The sequence below is a fragment of the Taudactylus pleione genome, unplaced genomic scaffold (assembly GCF_031769625.1).
Source record: "Taudactylus pleione unplaced genomic scaffold, aTauple2 ptg001005l, whole genome shotgun sequence".
In the NCBI taxonomy this organism is placed as follows: domain Eukaryota; kingdom Metazoa; phylum Chordata; class Amphibia; order Anura; family Myobatrachidae; genus Taudactylus; species Taudactylus pleione.
This window is the reverse complement of record NW_028285406.1, coordinates 30,351-51,828: the sequence shown is the minus strand read 5'-3', so window position 1 is coordinate 51,828 and position 21,478 is coordinate 30,351. Positions and strand designations below refer to the sequence as shown.

General features: G+C 44.8%; 1 protein-coding gene across 1 annotated transcript in view; it reads right to left on the bottom strand.

Moving 5' to 3' along the window:
* Positions 1–21,478, bottom strand: part of LOC148454320 (complement C3-like) — a gene marked incomplete at its 5' end in the record, with an annotated part of 49,676 nt that overhangs the window by 9,736 nt on the left and 18,462 nt on the right. Inside the window, 8 exons of the mRNA XM_088461037.1 lie at positions 2,961–3,044; positions 3,669–3,752; positions 4,863–4,952; positions 10,730–10,835; positions 14,232–14,321; positions 17,681–17,768; positions 18,468–18,519; positions 20,695–20,785. Of these exons, the coding sequence (XP_088317163.1) occupies positions 2,961–3,044; positions 3,669–3,752; positions 4,863–4,952; positions 10,730–10,835; positions 14,232–14,321; positions 17,681–17,768; positions 18,468–18,519; positions 20,695–20,785 (685 nt within the window). The remainder of the gene's footprint in view (positions 1–2,960; positions 3,045–3,668; positions 3,753–4,862; positions 4,953–10,729; positions 10,836–14,231; positions 14,322–17,680; positions 17,769–18,467; positions 18,520–20,694; positions 20,786–21,478) is intronic.

Here is a 21,478-nt window from a genome sequence, read left to right as displayed (position 1 = left end):
CATCGGTGGCGTACGACCGTGCGGCCGCAACAACCGACTCTGAGGTCCACAGTTCATTTGCTCTATCTTCTGGCAATAATAAGCTTTAAACAGACCCACAGCATGAAAGTCAAATTGAGCTGCAATGAGGTGAAGTATGTGAAGTCAAAGCGGCCAGCAGGTACACACACAGGCCCTCATTCAGAGGCGCTCGCAAAATGCGAGCAGTTGCTCTGAATGTGGGCGGCCGCTTGGGTTTTGAAGTGCGGCCTCCTGGTCGCTAGCAAAGCTGTGAGTTACCACCCACAGCTTTAACGACTGACCAGGTTGATGGTCGTGATGGTCAAGACCATCGCGATTTCGGTGCTTGCGACGAGACCCTAAGGTTGGGTCTCGACAACCGCAAGCCCCAGGCAGCTGCCTGCTCTGATCGAGCAGGAAGCTCCCCACTGACATCACTGCTGATGTCAGTGCGGCCGCCCACAAAACGGCAGGCATTCCTTAAGGGACGCCTCTGTTTGTGAAACCACCCCCCGCCACGCCTACAAAACGGGGCAAGCCGTCGATCAACATCGACAGCCATCCCTTTTGTAGAGAGCTCCGGAGCGAGAGAATTTCTCTCTCGCTCCGGGGCTTGCGCACGAGCAGTGTGGCCGCTGCGCGTGCACAGGGCCTAGACATCGACCCGCTTGCGAGCGCTCAGCGCTTGCGAGCGGGTAAGAATGAGGTCCACAGTTCTTGTGCTTTAACTTGGTGACAATAAATAGCTTTAAACAGACTATGGCCCTGATTCAGACCCACTCGCGAGCGGCTGTCCGCTCGCAAGTGGGTCGATGTTCTGCACTGAGCATGCGCACGACGGAGGGAGCTCCGTCGTGCGCATGCGCCAGACGCGACGAGCGAAGGAAAGTCCTTCACTCGTTGTGTCTGATCAAAGGGGGCGTGCTGTCGATGTTGATTGACAGCACGCCCCCTTTGGTGGGCGTGCCGGGGGCGTGCCTCCCTGACGGGGGCGTTCCCACGGGAACGCCTCCCGTCAGAAGCCGGCCCACTGACATCACTAGTGATGTCAGTGGGAGTGATTTTGGCTCTGATAGAGCCAAAATCACTCCGGAGCTTGCGGTTGAAAACCTCAACCGCAGGCTCCGGCTCGCAGTTTCGATGGTCACGACCATCGCGGCCATCAAACTGCATGCTCGTATAGGCTGTGGGTGGTGACCCACAGCTATACGAGCGTCCAGGAGGACGCTCCATTTTTATGGAGGGCGGCCCTCATTCAGAGCGTGCGCTCTGCTCAGAGCGTACGGCTCTGAATGAGGGCCTATATGCTTTCCCACTAAGAGGGCATCAGAATGGAAGCATTGTCGTTCAGCTTGTCTGTACAAAAAACTTTATGCATAGTCCAACTAATCACTAGCTCTAGATCTTGCTCTCTCCATCCTATCCTTCCAGAAATAATCAGCACCCTCCTCCAACAGCTAAAGGGGGGTTCACAGTTGATCTCTCCCACAATGGCAGTAAAAGTCCTTCCTCCGTGCAGCACTGAATTCCCTGGCGAATGGGGCAAATGGCGAGGGGCCATCCCATGGACGTGCCTCCTCCAGCCTTGGCTCCCTGGCAGCAAGAACAGAACCCGCAGAAACGAGCAGCGTACACCATTCATAGCAGGGGGCTTTCGGCAATATGCTCCGCTGTCGATCCTCTGGACGGTCTCCAGACCCAGGCCCTAGCAGAATCCGCCGGACATCATCCCCTTGGACTATGCCCACCACTGATCCCTGAATTCCTGTTCTGCCACTGCTGGAGTGCAGCTGGTGCCATCCTCCAAGTCTCCTGCCAGCCCACACAGACTCTGCTTTGGGTTACATGGCTGATGCTGCTGCACAACTCTCTCTCCCATCTGTATTTCCAGTTTCCTGTCTATCTGGCTATCATAATTTTACCATCTCCTGCTAGGTAGCACCGCCCCCGCTGCTTGAAGACCCTGTATACTGTTGGTCAGGGTCCACTAGCCACAGACCGCCCCAGGGTTCCTCTACCCCTCAACTCAGACTTCCATTAAGTGCAGGTAATGATTCCCATATTCCCAGGCAAAAGTTGTTGCTGGCCTGCCAGGGATCTGCTAGGGGTTCTGCCAGACTCTCCTGAACATGCTCAGTACAGGCCAGGAGGGAAGGGTCACTAACAGTTCATCCTGACAGCTACTATAGGACTTAATGAAGCATATAATAAATTTTTAAAAAACTACAGGGGCTGCAGGGCTCTAAGAGTCCCCTAACTAACTTATGGGTGACCTCATAACTCTGGGGGTACCACACAGATACACCCCCTGACCAGGGGCACTGAGAGGGGGGGGGCAGGTACAGATTACCCGGGCCTGGGTTTCCTGAGGGGCCCGGCGGGGGCCCGGTTCCGGCGCCGCCCCCACCCCTCACAGCAGCCCAGCACACAGCGTGTGCTGAGCTGCAGTTGGAGACTGCTCATGGCTGCTGAGGAGCAGCCACAGCAGTCTACTATGCCTGTGCGAGGGAGCGATCACACTGATCGCGCCCCCCCTGGCTTTGCGCCGGGCTGAGGGGGCTCAGAGCACCCCCCCCTCGCCAGCGCGCAGCGCCGAAATCATTTTCTTTGTTTTTTTTTCAGCAAGGGGGCGTGGCCACGCGGGCCTGCCCCTGACACACACAGAACATAGGCATGCTGCATATCATTTTAGTATGCAGAAGCTGCTTGTGCAATCTAGTCACATCGTTGTGCGAATGAGACGCATTTGAAGGTAAAAAGACGCACGAAAAGACGCTCAGCACTACAGAGCCACGGCATGGCGTAACTAGAAGGGCTGTTTAAAGTGCCAGGAGGCTAGATGTATGTAGACCCATCTGTATTTCCCGGGTATGCCAAAGTACAGTCTCTGTATACTGTAGTGATCAGAAATAATGCAATGACTTTACACAAATGAATCTGTAATCTCATGGGATAATTACCTTCCTTGATGACTTCAACAACAGTCATATTATAGACGACATAGTTGTCCCTGTGCTCAGTGGCGGCGAGCGTTGTCTTGTAGACTGTGGGGGAAAATATCAGTCACGTGAAATGATTATATTTATATGTAATCACTGAATATAGACAATCGAAACCAACAGTGACGAGATTATTAGACTGACAAACAGAGCTCTAACTAGGGGTGTGCAGGCGGTTCCGTCTCCCAGTCCCTGCATCTGACTGGCAGGGTGCTTGGAATGGCCCCCCTGCAGCCAGAATCTCTGCTGCAGTGACACCCGGAGCATCCTTAGGACGCTTCTGATGGGAACGTCGCTGCTCAGAGCATCCTGAAGATTCCCGTTGATGGTGGCCCTGCCCCCTCCACATGACACTTAGGGGGCGTGGCCAGGACAGGACACCCAGTTACGGTGCCACTGACAAATATTTAGCAAGGCACATCTTTAGGGGTCTATTTACTAAGCAGTGTTAGGAGACAGAGTGAAAAGTGATAAGGTGCCAGCCAATCAGCTCCCAACTGTCATTTTTCAAACACAGCCTGTGAGATGACAGTTGGGAGCTGATTGGCTGGCACCTTATCACTTTTCACTCTGTCTCCTAACACTGCTTAGTAAATAGACCCCTAATTAATGTTTGGAGTCAGCTCTTAGGAGCATAATGATATGATAACAATATTATAATGATCTCACCATAATCCACTGCCACTTCACAGGCTTTGTCAAGTCGTTCAATTGCGTCAACCTCATCTAATTGTTGCTGCATAAAACAATTCTCTGTAATAGGAAATATAGTAAAGTCATCAGTGTCTTAAGGTATTTTATAAATAAGCATTACATCATTAAAGTTGAGATGTGAATCCTTTTATATATTTTTTTATATTTTGGGTAATATGTGTTATTGGATCTTAAAGTAAGCAGTCACGAGAGAGGATACACGAGAGAATCAACATGTCATTATAACTGACAGCAACCAATCAGGCATTACACAGACAATGTGATATTCCATAAAAAGATAATTATTTTCTAAACTGAGTCCTATAAAGCTGAAAAACATATATATATGAAATACCATAAAAAAATATCTGACTTGTTAGATCCACAAACCATTGATTGCTTCTGATGTTGCCAATCTTTTAGTTATAGTCACAGAAATACTATTGCAGTGTGTCTTGGCATGGGGTGAATGGCGCTACCGGGAAGTGATGTGATTATTTATTGGAGAATAAATGTCTTGCTAAGGTATAGTGATTTATTATCCATGGAGCAAATAAATGATATATAATTAAAGAACCATTCTTTATCGTAAATATAATGGTTGTACAAATCAACATTTGCTTTTAGAAAAGTATTTGCATAATTACAAATTGTTTACAATATATATATATATATATATATATATATCTGGTGAAGTTGGTGACGAAACGCGCTTGGCGCGTGGCCTTGTGTCGTCACCAGCTCCAGGTTAGGAATTCGCCTGCAGTTTGGGTCCAAGTGGTTCCGGAACGATGAGGCTTCTGAGAAGGCTGATGGTGTGTAGCGTGATCCCAGGGATGTTGCAGTGGAGGAGTTTTATTCTGCTCGGTGTAGTATGATATGAAACTATGGGGTAATCAGTCCACACAGTTTGTTGCTCGGTACAAGTATTGACATACGGATAAAAGGAAATTGTTCTATTATTAAAAACTTTTATGTGCTATGGAGTATCCCCTCTTATATATATATATATATATATACACATACATACACACACACATACTATAAATTGCTCATAACTGGGATTTTATTGGCACCGTTTAGATGTAATTGCTTCATCGATGTAATTATAACAATACACAGAATTTCCTGTTAAACACCCAACAATGTGATACTTTGTATCTATCTTACCTTCCGCACAACGACACACCGTTCCCTGGCAGATCCTGCCCAGAAGTTTGCTGCTGTCTTCCACGTGGTAGAATTTAGTGCAGCGGTTTTCTATCAAGAGAATGATACATATATTTAAGACTGTTACACTGGCCATATTACATTGAGATAAACCTGTTGCTAAAGAAGAGGAATTTCGAGATCATTGGTTTATATGTTTCAGATAACACAAAACTGGTGGAGAAGATTGTCCGCTGACTAAATGAACAGTTACGAGCATCTGGGCTATTTGGTTGTCAAAAATACATTTGCAAATACGAATGAGAAAGATGATGATAATGTGCAGCTGGTGATAGCTGCATGATGTACAGTATCTATTGCTGCTGGTACTGTAGCTGCTGGTTTTCCTGCCTTTCGTGAACCGCTTGAATGAACTCACTGCAAATGATGTACAGTAAAAGGTAAGTGTAGGTGCCTAGATGGTCAACTGTCCTACTTATTTTGGCATGGCAAAGGCTAGAGATGTCCTGGCAAATGTTCTCTGGGTTGGGGTAAAAATAATTGTGCACAGTAGACGTTTGTGTTTTTTTGACAGTTTTTCCAGGTGTGACGATGTGTATATCATGGGCTCCACTGGTGGCTTCCTTACTTCCGAATAGTCAACATCTATCTCAGTTTCTTCCTTAATTCCAATACAGTCATCATTGCATCCCCTTTATTGTCACATATAACGGAATGTAGTCTGGAAGCTGACTGTCCAAATGCCGACCGCCGGCTTCCAGACTCTCTAATCCCGGCGTGGTACTAATGACAGGCGTCAAAAACTCAACTCATGCCGAACGAAGGTAAGCCGGGCACAGGGCGCGGACAGCCGCGAGGGGGAGAGGGTTAGGTTTAGGGCTCCCGGGGGGGACTTAGGGTTAGCACCCCCCAGGAGGGTTAGGTTTAGGCTAGGGGAAGGGGGGGTTAGGGTTAGGCACCCCCGGGGGAGGTAAGGGTTAGGCACCCTCTTCTGGGGACTTACGTTTAGGCAGTGGGGATTGGGGGGTTAGGTTTAGGCACTTAGAGGGGGGATTAGGGTTAGGCACTTGGGGGGCAGGTTAGGGTTAGGCACCACTAAGGGAGGGCTAGAGTTAGGGGGTAGAATTAGGTTAGCGATACTTACCTTAGGGATCTTCACCCTTGCCGAGCTGCCATGCGGCCGGCGGTAATACCTACTACACCCACATTTAACATTATCCCCCACATCCTGTTGTACATTAGCACCTTCCTCAGTTTATATATCTAAATAATCATCATTTCTGGTCACTCACATGTTTTAATACAGTATGCTTGAAAAAATGGTGTCAGGAGGCTGCTTTATAAATATGGTGTAATAATCAGGCAGGTCAGGCTTTCATATAACACTCACGAATACCCTTAGGGTTTTGTGAATGCTCAATTTCTTCTTCCAGGCAATTATGTGGTTGTTTTCAAGGTGACACAGCTAGGGGCATATCCAATTAGGTGTAAGAATAGCAAAAATCTCACAACTGCAGTACTGCAGGGTTTTTCTTGCAGAAGAGGGATTTTTACTATTCAGTAAGGATCGGGGGTATTTGCTATTTTGAGCGCCGGGAGATTTTTTTTCTCGCACCTCCAGAGCAAAGTCTGATTTTTCCTGAAATCTAAGTGGGACTTGCTCTGGGACCCCAGCAGAACCCCCCCTGAGGACTAATAATTAAGCAATTGGAGGCTTACGATTAGCTTAATTCGTCCTTATTTACTCACCTTCCAAAGTGGTGTCTTCTGCATCCAGCGTCGGGACCCGGTCTCCTGCAGCAGGATGAGTATGTCAGTGTGAGTGAGTGTGAGTGAGTGTGTGTGTGAGTGACCCCCAGAGTGTGTGACCCCCTGTGTGTGTGTGTCCCTCACTGTAACGGGTGCTGGAAGAACTGCCTCTACCAGCAGCCCTTGCTCTTCCTTCCAGCTCCCGGAGCCTCCCAGCAGCCCCCTAGACTCCAAGCAGCCGCTGGTGACAAGATGGAGGGGAGGCCAATGGGAGCCGCAGAGACCATCATAGACCCCTGGACATGTAAGTATGCATTTTTTTGTCTTTCATACTCTGTTCTGAAAACCCTGCAACAATTTATTTTTTTAAATTGAATACCTCCAGTATCGGGAGAGCGCATACCCGCGGAATCCACAATTGGGCGTAAAGCTCACGCCCAATTGAATATGCCCCTTAAACTTAGAGTAAGAAATAGTCCCGTTTATTATGGAAAGTTATGATTTACCACAAGATTTCCTGTTGACAAGGTGCAAATGGGACTGCAGTCAGATAGGTTAAACAAAATATTGGGCTTTATATTTGGGAATGAAGGAGATATCACATGGTTTTAACATCAGCCAATTGGGATAGAGCTGGGGTAGAGTTTAACCATTATGGATCTTGTGGGTGGGTGACTGACATCAGCTGGCCAATCTGAAAATCACTTGGACTGTGTAAGCTTAGTGCTAGGGATCAGTAAGAAGACCTTATTTCATATTTGTATATGTGAAAGTGGTCTGTCATCCTGACAAATAAATCAGATGGTTAAGGGGGGCAGCATTTTCTGCAGAAAATTAGGTGGCGGGCAAGTTAAGGTATACTGTATGTTGTGGCATTTGAAAAAACTACAATATGTGCTAGATGGCTGTGGTGAATTATAATTAGATGTTAGCACTTTATTTGTGTGGTAAAGCTCAGAAAAACATACATGGACTTAGTTTAAACAGAGTTGTTAGCAACACCTAAAGAGATAAACGTTGGCTTATATTGTAGTCATAGCAACTAGAGAAGCCAACAATATCATGGACCATGCTTTGGAAGAGAGAAACCAGATAGGGTGCAGCTTCCTAATTTTTTTTTTAAAGGTCTTAAGAAATGGCATCAACCCAAAGCTAATTTGGCAATGAGAATCATAGAGGTTCAATAGAATGACTACTTCACCTGAGGTCTGGATTGAGGGCTGTAGAGTGAACTAGTATACGTAAACCTTACAGGAACTTGCCATTGCTGCGGAGATATTGGAGGCTGTGCATGAGATGCCTAAGCCATGGCCCTTTCTGCCTAATGTCGTGCCACGACAAAAACAGTGGGTGGTTTTCCCTGTGAGAGGTCTCAAGGGCCAGCAAACGGAGTAACCAGGCCACAATATTTTGAGTGTGGAGGTTTGGTTCTTTTGCAGGCCCAATGTCAACTGCTATATGAACCCATGGACTGCAGATTGTCTCTCATTGGCCCAATTTATCATGCTTGTTGTGCTATGAGGGAAACCCTGATTGTTTAAGGGGAATGTGGAGCTGGATGCAAAAGTGATCTTGAAATCTGAATAAACTCGGCCAGTACTTCAGCACCGAGCTACCTCGTGTACAATGTTTTCTATGGTTTAGGTTTGCTCGATACATCAAACCACTGATGTGTATGACACAACTCTCTCTACGGGTTCCAATTAAAGGACAAACATTGAAGGCAGTAGGTGCCTCAGTGCCGAGGCTTCCATATCTCAACATCTTGGGGTGAGAATAAGAAAAAGTGTTGTATTGGACACATATTGGTTATATATTTTATATACATTTCAAGTCCAGTTGGGATTTATGGCGGAAACGCTAAGGATTAAGCCACTTTGAATTCCGGTTACCAGGCACTTTATTCCATATAAGTAGGGACGTATTTATAATGGGTGCAGGGTGTGTGGGGCACACGGGCCCCTGGGTCCAGGGAGGGGCCTGCACCATACACCCTGCACCCATATTATACTTACCTCTCTGGAGTCCTACGTCGGTGCAGGTGTCTGTACTGTAAAAAACGGCTTGAAAATGACCGCCGCGGCTATTTTCCCGGTGACCTGCACATGCGCTATAGACTATGGGCACACTATAGTGCACGGAGTCTATTAGTGCGGCGCTGGTCGCGCACAGCTCAGTGCGCTCCATGCTGCAGGACGGAGAGGAGGGGGCCTGTGACAGAGACTGCACATGGGCCCCCTTCCTCTCTAGAAACACCCCTGCAGATAAGCACGCATTTCTTTACATTTTGGTACGCAGTCACTTTACACTATATTACAAAGCACTTGGCCAATAGTTTCGATGCCACTTTTTATACTATTTTTTTACTTATTGTATTATTTTCTGAGCCATTTTGAAAATTGATATTGAAGGTGGAAAACAAATAATCACTTTGATAGAATTAATAAAATAAATTCTATGTTATGTTTACTCTATAGTGGGACATTTTTTAATTTATAATAGTACTGGTCTTGTAGTTTGATTTCTACACTACCGGTTTCTTCCTTGTTTTCATATACATATTTTAAGAAATAATGATACACTTGTACAGCAGATACTTTATTTTAAAATTGCCTATAATGTAGGTCATCAATTTCAATGGCAACAGAAATTAGCTTTAACATCTGTCTCCAGAACAGGGGCACAGTGAGAGGACACCTGCAGATAAGAATATCATCTTACAGGTAAGATTGCAACTTACTAGATTGCACAACGTAATATTCATATGTTTTTACATGGAGTTAGTCCTCAAGGGTGACTTTTTTATATATACCTTGATTATGTCATTTTCCACTGATTAAATATATGAATTAGTAGGTTTGATATAAGATCCATGTCTTTGTTTGATTTACAATTGAAGCACTGATATGAAAAGAGCTCAGTTGTCTCTCTTTTTGTATTGTGCACTTTCCATGTTTTTGGAGGTCACCTCCCTCCTTACTGACTGCTGCTATTGGGGTATGCTTTCCATTTACCAATACCTAACACTCTATATCCAACGCTATTGGGTTATACATTCTCTGTTAGTGAATTGGGATTGTGCTTCAAAAACATATCATTGGCTGAAATGATTTCACATATATCACTAATCATTCTGCCTTAAGGTGTATGTTACAAAATAAGTAAATAAATAAATAAATGCTACACCATAAGGAGTATAGAAAGAGGTCTCAGATCAGGGAAAAGGGCGTGCTGTTTGTCAGTACCGTCATATAAGTGATGTGAAGTGAGAATGTTCTATTTAGTGAGCAAAGACAATAACATGTTTTCATCTTTTAGACTCCGGGCCATGTTCAATTAGCCGCGATAAGTCCGAATCCGCGTAAAAGTATCGCGGCTGACGTCATTTCACCAGCGGAAACTTATCCCCATATTCAATTACAAAATACTTTTCGACGGTGTGGAAACTAAATGCATTGAATCAGCAAAAAAATATTTGCCTATGGAATAGCAGTCAAAAAAAAGTGCAGAATTGGGGTTTTGGGGTGCAAACTTTGGAAAACCCCCGTGCACCCTTGGGACAATCCCCCAAAGGTAAACTGCATCAAAAAAAGTTTATAAAATACTTTAGATTACCCCAAAAAAGTACTTTCATTTTACATTTTTTAAAACTTCACTTTAGCAACTTTAAAATATGCTAGCACCCATTTTCCTGTACCCCAAATTTGCTGGGACTACTTATTTTCACCCCAAAAAACCTGCTAAAAGCTATTCTTCACAACTTATGCAAAGACGCTGAATAGCAACAATTGAGATCAATTAAGTACCCCAAATATCTTCAGCTGGGCTATTCGGTGGGATCTATAGTGATCCCCAATGTAAGTGCATCTTTTGGGCGGTGTCAGTCTTATTTCCCCAAATCTGATAGCACTTTTTGCATTTTAGACTTTCTCCGAGTCCCATTTTCGCTGACTTTTTTTGAATACGGAGATAAGCGTGGATGAGCGCGATACTTTTTCGCACTGATAACCAGCGATGTCGGCGAAAAGTGCAGCATTCGAAAAGTACGGGACTTTTCGAGGCGAATTGAATACGGGCCTCAGTGAGAGGTCAGATCACAGGGTTACAGAGCATCTTACCTGGGGAGTAATAGTCATACACTGTGACAGACGCAGGTTGGATAAGTCCTACTTCAAAGTACTGGTGGATATTAAACTGTATACACTCCTCCTCTGTGTGCGATATCTGTGTGAGCATAGAATGCAATATAATGAACGGTGAATAAAACTAAAGTTACATAATGAGACTGCTACAACATTTCACATCAACCTATTACTATCTTAAAGCCCATTGGAACTAAACACATCTTATTACATTGAAAAATATTCATGTTAAAAAAATTGGGACTTTTTCGACTTACAGTACCTTTAAATCAATCTCCGTGAAACCATTTAGTGGACCCTGCTAACCTTCCTGCGTAGCGGACGCTGCTACAGACTAATAAAACTCATTGGACAGAAAAGAACAAATAAATAAATAAAAACAGTTGTCAAACATAAACAAAGAGTGAAATAAAGGGTGGGAATACAGTGTCCCCCAGATTGATTCAGAGAAATGTATGTATCTAGAAATTAGATATTCTAACCATGGAATTCCACATTTGTCCCTTGGGAAGGTAACACTGAGACATTGCTATACTCAATGTTGGCATCTTTGGACACAAAGCCATGGAATCTATAGAATTTGGTACAACTATGGACAAAGGACCACATCAGCTCAACTATTCAACGGAGGCTCCATGCTGTTCTGCCCTAGAGGTTCTCACCAATCTGGTAGATTGGCCCAAAAAGGTTACCTGGAATATGAGTTTACTTTGAGATATATACATGTCAGATGGCAGCTGATATCGATCTTACAAGCATCTGTTTTGTTTCCAGAAATCCTGCTATATGTGCATTATAAGGAACAGTACATTGTAGCTATCTGTCCTTCACAAGGAAGACTGTCTACAAAGACCCAAAAAGCTCTAACAACATCTAAGAGGCAGAGAGATTCTTCACTAACAATGGCTAATTTTTTTACCAAAGGAAAGAGAACAAAATCCTCCTTCAGGTGGCGTTTTTACACCACCTTTGGCTGAAAATAAAGCTTGGGGTGCAGAATGGCTCTGTCCATATGAAAGGCCAGATAGCCAGATATAGGCCTTCATTCAGAGGCGGCCGTACGGTCTACGACCGCACGGCCGCCTCGATGTTTGGCCAGTGCGCATGCGTACGAGGGAGCCGGCTCCCTCGTGCGCATGCGTGAGACCCGCTACGACCGACAGCGATGGTCGTAGCGGGTCTCTTTCCAAAGGGGGCGAGCTGTCGATGTTGATTGACAGCTCGCCCCGTTTGGAAGGCAGGCCGGGGGGGTGGCAGCCCAAACATGGGAACGCCTACCGTTTGGGGGAGGCCCCACTGACATCACTAGTGATGTCAGTGGAGAGCTTCCGGCTCAGACAGAGCCAGAAGCTCTCCGGGGCTTACAACAAGTGAGACCCTACCCTAGGGTCTCGTCGTAAGCCCCGATGGTCGCGATGGTCACAGCCTAACGACCGCAACAGAGGCGGGCGGTCAGGATGCAAGCGGCCGCCCAGTTTCTGAGTGACCGCTTGCATCCTCCGACCGCCTCTGAATCAGGCCCATAGTGCTCTGCAAGATAAGGCAGCCAACTCAGACACCGTTCTTGCAGAGGGAATAGCTAATAAAAAACACCATCCAGGTCAGGATCTCAAAGTCAATGGATTCAAGAGGCTCAAACAGTAGTTTCTGTATTGCATATAGCAGGGATGGGGAACCTCAGGCACGTGTGCCGTATAAGGCCCCTGGAATCATTTGGTCTGGCCCTCTGAGTTTTTTTCAGCTTCTTTCTATGCAGCAGTGCCACCATGAGCGTCCTTAGGACACTTCAGACAGTCACACGCTGCCCTTACAGCTCCCGGAGCATCCTCAAGATGCTCCAGTCATTGCTGTAATCATCGGCAATTGTGGCCCTGCCCCTATGTGACATCACACGGAGGGGGGTGTGGCCTGCATCAGGCCCACAAATAATATTATAAATATCAAAATGGCCCTCAGCAGAAAAAAGGTTCCCCACCACTGGCATATAGGGACCAATTTTTACTTCAACTGGAACAACTGGTGTTATACATCTTAAAAATACGGGTGACTGAGTGACCTCACTCTAGGAGACATACAAGTGGCAGATAAGTGCTGAATATGACCACTTCACTCTGGAGGAGTTTATACTGAGAACTATTAAATATGCAAAAAGAGATGAAAAGCAGAACATTAAATACATTAATAAAATAAATATTTAAATGCTCTCCAGCAGCAGAAGAAATGTTGCTCTAATCCTTGGGAACTAAAATGAAGACTCTCATATTGGTGCAAGAAAGTAAAAGGGGGAGGAGGCAGACAGGAGCAGGTTTTAAGGTGAATACACACGTAACGATTTTTTGAACGATTTGTCGATAACGACGTCGTTTTCGTTAAATCGTTCAAAAAAATCGTTCAGTTTATGAGTTATAACGATGAACGATAATCACAATCTACTCCCGTTTGTAGTTTGCAGTTATCATTCATCGTCCATTTCAGACTGTCCAACATGACGATTTTCATTAAAGGAAGGAACATTGGGCTTCATTCAGAGCCGCTCGTAAGCGGCCGTTCGCTCGTTCCGAGCGATGTTCGCACATCTGCGCATGCGTACGGTTTGTAATACGCATGCGCCAACCAGTCAGTGCGGCCGAAAATCGTTTGTTCGCTAAATAGTGAATGCCTGCTAATTTGAGTGACAGGAGGAGGCGTATGTGGGTGGTAACAGGGGAAGGTGCTTGAAAACGGGGAGTGGAAATCAGATCGCAGGCGTGCTTAAAGGTCAAAACGGGCGTTTTATGGGTGTGCATAATTAAAACTGGAGCGTCATTGACCACGTCACTTGTTTTTTTTTTACTCAGAACTGCTCGCAAAATAGCGGTTGAAAAAACCAACCACAAGAATAGCGAGCAGTTCATACGCTGTACGATGTACTCGATTAATCAAATAAATAGCGGACATGACGTATGGTGCGAGCGGCAAGGGGGCGTTTTTGTCAAAATTACAACCGCAAGTTTTGCTCGCTCGTTCAGACTTAGAGGCGTGAACAGACCGCAATGAGCGAACGGATCATTTGAATAGCCACCCCTTGTTTTTGAACGAACTACCGCAAATAGCGAGCTGCTCTGAATGAGGGCCATTATTCGTTCATCATTCAAAAAATCGTTCAGTACACTTCAAAAAATCGTTCACTTTTTCAAGGGACAATCTGACAGAAAATCGTTGGTTACAAAATCGAAATGAGTACCTACTGCTGCAACAGTAACATCTATACACCAAGGTAAGCAGCACCTCCAAAGTGTATAGATAAGATATTGTCATGCGATCACAGAAAAATTACATTTAATAAACATTTGTCACTTGTCAAATGAGTTCAAGCTATTGTATGTCTACAAGAATCACAATAGTTTGTGGAATACTGAGGAACATTAGAGAAGAACATCCAAGATTAACTGAAGGCTACCGTGAGTTTTATTTCTGATTACTGAAAGTAATGTCTCACCTTGTCAGTGTACAGGATAAGGGTTCCTTTATCAAATTGTCCCTCAATGAGCTCGTAGTTGGTGATGATTCTGTCCACTCCCTTTTTAAGCTGGAATTATAGGGAATATTCAGTGTAAATAATATATTTGAAAAAATGCATCCTGTGGTAGATTACAGATATGGTCTAATGTTTTAATTCACAATTCAGTTCCAAAATGTATGGACTTAAGGATGAGACAATTCATACTATGAACAAGCTCCATATACTCACATATACAGTCATTTTGATGAGCTTTAAAGGAAGAAGGAGGTTAGACTCTTCTTTGGTTGTAATTTCTATCTATCAGTCAGTGTATCACTAAATATATTGATTTGCACATTGGAAATACCCTGAACATGCAGAGCTGGCACCACAAACCTCTTCACTTGTTAAATTTTCAGGACCGTTCTTGATGAGAACTTCACTTATAGTAACCCCCTGTCCCCAAGGAAATCAATATGTTCCCCAGGACTTAATTTTGGGTAGTGATTATTTAATCAAGAAATGGTTGGCAAGACTGTCTAATAAAGGATTCGACACAATGACCTGAAGGTATCAAACCAATGTACCATGACACCAGAAACAGATGATGCACTAGTAGGACACAATAAATTAGCTGGATGCAGCAGGACCGCAACATAAACACACAACTGAGCTGATGCAGGATTAAATGCACAACTGCTTGCAGAACGCTTCTCACCTTTTTTTTGCCGGTGGGAACCTATGCCATCTTTTGAGGGTTTCTTTACAGGAGCCCTACTACCCTCCTATGCAAAGGAAATCCAGGTTGCAAAGCGGAATCAATGCCCACTGACTTCATATATGAACGGCCCTGTTTTCTGTCTTGCAGTTACCTTTGTGTTACAGCGAGCAGGCCAATTACAGAGCCATTTTTTTAAACCTGTGGAACATTGCTATTCACAGTTTTGCACTGCAATCAGCACCATGGACAGATCCATTCGGGATTTCAAATAAGCTGCATGGTCATGGAATCACATTGTTGGGTTGCCTTAATGAAAGTTTAGCATTTATTTTCTTGGAAAGCATGCTGGGACATGTAGTTCGTCAGCAGCTGGAGGGACGCTTATTGCCCACCCTTAAGAACATGCCAGATCGAAAATAACAATAGTTTTGTGTGTACATTATTATTATTTTGTGTGTATAATGCTTTCATGTCCCATAAAGAAGTCTTCACTTTAATCCATATAATAGGCATGTTAATATTGATATTGATCTTTCATGTCGCTCTCTCTACAGTTCTGAGAAATAATGGATGATTTGTATTGAACAAATTAGTAAATTTTGTGAGATGGTCCTAGAGATGTTTTTCTTAAAAATAATATAATAATAATAATAATAATAATAATAATAATAATAATAATACTGCAATAATAATAATAGTTATTATTATTATTATTATTTACATTTTTTTATCAACTTTTGTTTATTAGACACCACTAAGTATATGAAGCCCTGTAGTTGGGTAAATATAAAAAAGAACACAGGGCAAGTACAAAACACAATGAAGTATGTAGCATGCACAGTGGCGTCACAAGGGGGGTGCGGGGGGTGCGGCCCGCATCGGGTGTCACCCTTCAAGGGGGTGACACCAAAGAGCAGTGCGCACACACCCGCGGGCCGCACCCAATCCACACTCCCTTCCCCGGCACCACCACACCCCGCCGCTGCCTGGAGTCACTCACCGCGTCCAGCGTACAGCGCCACACACAGACACAAAGCGGCCTGTGTGTGGCTCTGGACGCCGGCCGCGGTGATATCATCACACATGCGGCACGCCGGAGGAGAAGAAGAAGATGCGTGCCCGGACATCGTGAAGAGGGGTAAGTACTATTGCACAGGGGGGGGGGGGCACAGCATAAGGGGTGTTACTGGGGGCACAGTATAAGGGCACTACTGTCTGGGGGCACTACTGGGGGTACTGTATGGGGGCACAGTATAAGGGCACTGCATAGGGACAATACTGGGGGTACTGAATGGGGGCACAGTATAAGGGCACTGCATAGGGGCACTACTGGGGGTACTGTATGGGGGCACAGTATAAGGGCACTGCATAGGGGCACTACTGGGGGTACTGTATGGGGGCACAGTATAAGGGCACTGCATAGGGGCACTACTGGGGGTACTGTATGGGGGAACAGTATAAGGGCACTGCATAGGGGCACTACTGGGAGTACTGTATGAGGACACAGTATAAGGGCACTACTGTCTGGGGGCACTACATAAGGGGAGCTCCTGGGGCCGGGCATTGTATAAGGGTCACTACTGGGGGCATTGCATAAGAGCACTACTGGGGGTACTGTATAAGGGCACTACTGGGGACACTGCATAAGGGGAGCTCCTGGGGGTATTGTAAAAGTGGCACTGCATAAGAGCTCTACTGGGGGTACAGTATAAGGGCACTACTGTCTGGAGGCACTACTGGGGGCACTGCATAAGAGGAGCTCCTGGGGGTATTGTATGAGGGGCACTGCATAAGGAGCACAGCGTAAGGGACTTTAATACAGGAGGCATTTCATAAAGGGCTATAATACAGGGGCATTGCATAAAGGGGTATAATACAGGGGGCAGTGCACAAAGGGGCACTACTAAAGGGGTAACTGCATAATGGGCACAGCTACAGGGGGCATTGCATAAGGGGCACTACTACTGGGGCATTGCATAAGGGGCACTACCACAGGTGGCATTGAATAAGGGGCACTACTACTGTGGGCATTGTAGAAGGGGCACTACTGTGGGCATTGTGTATAAGGGTCAATAATGTGGTCATTGTGTAAAATGGGCACTACTGTGTGCCAGAACATAAATAAGGGACACTACTTTATGGTGTAATGTGAATCAGGGGCACTATGTGCGGTGTAATGTGGATAAGATTGTGCTACTGTGTGGAGTAATTTGAATTTGGGATAGTATTGTATGACAATGCCCCTTTCTTTCGAGATCACGCCCCTTTTTTGCACCACACGCCTAAGGCGCATGCTGTCCTTTTATTGATAAATCGCTGAGGAATGGTGGGGTTGTTCCACCACATCTCTAGGTCCACTTTAAGCACTGCTACCCAGAATTTCGGGCGTGGCATCATCACCTTGGTACCAAATTTTTATTTTGGATGGGGGGGGGGGTGTCACCGTGCAGCACAGCACCGGGTGACACCAGCCCTAGTGACGCCTCTGAGCATGCATACAAAACCTTACAGTAAAACTACAGACAGAATGGAATGAGTAAAGGGGTAAGGGCAGAGCAATGGATATGGCTTGTTGGAGCAGCCAGTGTGGTGAGTCACACTGGACGAAGACACAAGTCTTGATGATTTTATGAGCGAGTACACACAGTCTCAGTATTTAGTAATGTGACTCTGATACAGTATCTATTATGTGGCATCATAGTTTCAGTGTCTTCTTGGCACTCACATTTTTGATCTGGCTCATGTCTGGGGCATATCCGGTCATCATAGAAATCTCAATGATAGACATTGTGGCGTCTTGATTTTTATGGGACCTAAAAGAAAGTGAACAAACACTCCAGTGTATTTATCTATTTAAACACAAATCACAAAGTAATCTTGTATTAGTAACAGAGATGTGCAGGCGCGGTTTGGTTTTTCCCGTCAGGTTTGGAATTTTCCTGCCAAAAATTGGGTTCTCAGAAAGAGGCAAAACATCATCTTTCCTGGACAAACATCATCTTTCCTGGACAAACATCATCTTTCCTGGACAAACATCATCTTTCATGGACAAACATCATCTTTCCTGGACAAGCATCATCTTTCATGGACAAAAGTCCATGAAAGATTAGGTTTGTCTAGGAAAGATGACGTTTTGCCTGTTTCTGAGACCTGACTTTTAGTGGGAAAAATCCAAATTTGGCGGGAAAATCCGAACTGAATCGAGCGTGCACATCTCTAATTAGTAATATAAGCATTAGATATATAGTAAATTATTTTGGCGATGTGATGATAATGCAAACTTTGCATTTGATACCAAGATTAGGAAATGTTTTAGGGAACTTATATATTGCAGTAGTTTTATTTTATTGTAGGACAAAGTAATCGGATTCTATTTTTTGTTGGTTTTATTGTGCATTAAATATACTGTACACATTACTGCTACGTTGGGTGTCTGTTACTTCTGGGCTGTGTTAAAATATAATATACAGTAAAAGATGAGTTTAGCATTATTAGTACATAAAGTGACTTACCTGGCACAAATGGTCATGTTGGCAGTTGATTTAGCACCTTCTGGCCTCTTAGCTGTGTGGAAAGTTTTAAGCTTATATGACATATTATAATAAATATAATATAAGGCTGTTAGATGCTGTCACCATGAGCACTATACACTATACGTGGTCACTGACCTCTAGCCACAATGTAACTGCACAATTTTCGGTACTTTCTCCTTTTCTTTTATCTCTGAACATACTTGTTCCATCACCCCAATGTCCGCGTGTCTTCACTGGATTCCCGTTAAACTATAAACCTGTCTCCTCTTCTCTGTCCATTAGTGTCTCTGGGCCTGATTCAGAGCCGGACGCTATTTGCGGACGCTCGTTCAGAAAAAAGGGGCTGGCTATTTAAATTGAGCGCTCGCTCTTTGCGGTCTGTTGACGCCTCTATGTCTGAACGAGCGAACGAAACATGCGCTCGCTATTTTGTAAAGACACCCCCTGGCCGCTCGCATCATACGTCATCTCCACTATTTATTTGATTAATCGAGTACATCGAAAGGCGTCTGAACTGCTCGCAGTGCTTGTGGTAGCATTTTCCTACCGCAATCATGCGAGCAGTTCAGGCTAAAAGACAACCAAGTGACGTGGTGGATGGTGCTGCTTTGTTAATTATGCACACCCATAAAACGCCCATTTTGACCGTTTGGCACGCCTGCGTTCTGATCTCCACTCCCCGTTTTCAAGCACCTTCCCCTGTTACCACCCACAAACGCCTCATTCTGTCACTCAAATTAGCAGGCACTCGCTATTTTGCGAGCACACGATTTCCAACCGCACTGACTGGTTGGCGCATGCGCATTACAAACCATACACATGCGCAGATGTGCGAACATCGCTCGGAGCGAACGAGCGGCCGCTTACGAGCGGCTCTGAATCAGGGCCTCTGCCCATATTCTACTACTGTATGTCATTCCTTCATACTGTATCGGCCCGTTCATAGTCTCATACTGTACCATGCTGTATCTCTGCTTATAACCGATGAAATTATGGCTCTATCACCCATAGCTCTGTTCTTTCATACAGAACTGTGTCTGCTCCTATCCTGCTGTAATATCTCTCTACCCTTAGAATGCCAACTCTCTGCCAACTCCCTATAATATAATTTCTCTATTTCATGGGCTGTGTGAGTTCCATGATGAAGCCACCTCTCTGCTTGCTGACTCCCTATAATATGATATCTCTATTATTTCATGTGCTGTGTGAGTTGCACATTGAGGACCTCATTCAGAGGCGGTCGCTCGGGAGCGATAGGTCGCACCCAAAGTGATCGAGAATATGCAAAACGAGCGCTCTGTCGCAATGTTCATCATAAGCGCGGAAACACCCACAACAATGAAAGCACACCTCTTATCTCTATGGCCTAATTCAGAGTCAGTCGCAGGCGGCAACCTACGTCAGCACGATTAACACCTGCTACATTGTTAATTACCTACAGACATCGGTTGAGGCAGAAACCATCGCCAGCACTCGCAATGCTTAAGGTAGACCCTGGGCTACCCTTAGCTCTGCGAGCAGTAGCGACGTCATTGCAACGAGATGATGTGTGTGATGACTCGCTCAGTAATATATGCACGCCCTTAAAATGCCCTTTTTAAGGTCAACCACGCCTGCGTGCGCACCACCACACCCCCGTTCACAAGCACCTTCCCCTGTAACCACACACAAACGTCACGAAATGTCAATCACAGCTACGACCTCGTAGTGACTAGCGAGCAAGAGGATTGCGGTCAGAAAGACAGGCTTGCGCACGAGCACTGCCATGTACACGCATGCGCAGTTGAAAAAAACATCGCTCGCTACGAAAAATCGATCCGTGCGACCGCCTGTGAATGAGGTCCTGAATCCCATCTCTCTCATGACTCCCTATAATATATCTCTATTATTTCATGTGCTGTGTGAGTTCCACGCTGAATCCCATCTCTCTGCTGACTCCCTATAAAATTATAATTCATCATCCTCATAGGGTCACTGCTCCCCTTCGGATCTCATATTGGTGCTGAGTGTATTAGGGGATGGATTTGTAGCAATATCAGGATGCTGAGTTAAGTCATTTTAGGGTTCTAAAAATCTAGGCTTATCAGGAGCTACAGTATCTATATTTTATTCCTATTTTTCCAAAAATAACTGAAGTCTCATCTGTGCATCAATACAGACACAAGGTGCTAAATCACAGTTATAATGACACATACTGTATACTCACCTAAAGGCGCATCTGTTATTGTCACAGAGAGATCATAGTTATTACATGTCTTCTCCTTTTCTGTCTCAATAGCGTAATACACAGACACCACCTGGGAAGACAGTGACATCAGTGACATAATGCAATATACAATAGTCAGCTGAATGAATGAATGAATGATGTCATGCCTGTGGGTGACTTTACTCGCACTATTTTGCTATAGCCATCACACAGATTGGTTATTTCTGTGCTGCTACATACTGTACAGTCAGTACCATGCCCCCCATGGAGCAGTATAAATGGGTATATGTTGAAAATGCCAACATGAGAATGTCGACATCCAACAGGTCAACATTGAAAATGTTGACATTGTGAAGGTTGACAGGCAGAATGAAGGCAGATTATTTTGAGGTTAGGGTTAAAGCCAGGTTAGGCTGCAGCTACGGTTAGAGTTAGGCTGTAGTTAGAGTTAGGCTACAATTAGGGTTAATATCAGAAACCAATCTCCAGCACTGGAAAGCAAGTTATATATGGTATAACCTACCTCACCATCAACATAGTATATCGTAATCACCAACGTGGGACCACTAAAGGTTTCAGCAAACCTTCAGCAAACTCTGTATCAGTTTGCACATTGAAAAAATGCCAATATCAAAAGTAAGGTAATGCTACCCAGAGAGGTCCCCACTTGGGAATTAAAAACCTATTATAATAATATGAGTCAAACATGTCATTCCTAACATAGCATTTACATTTATTAGCACACACAAGAGATGTCAAATACATATAAAAATATCTGCACTTA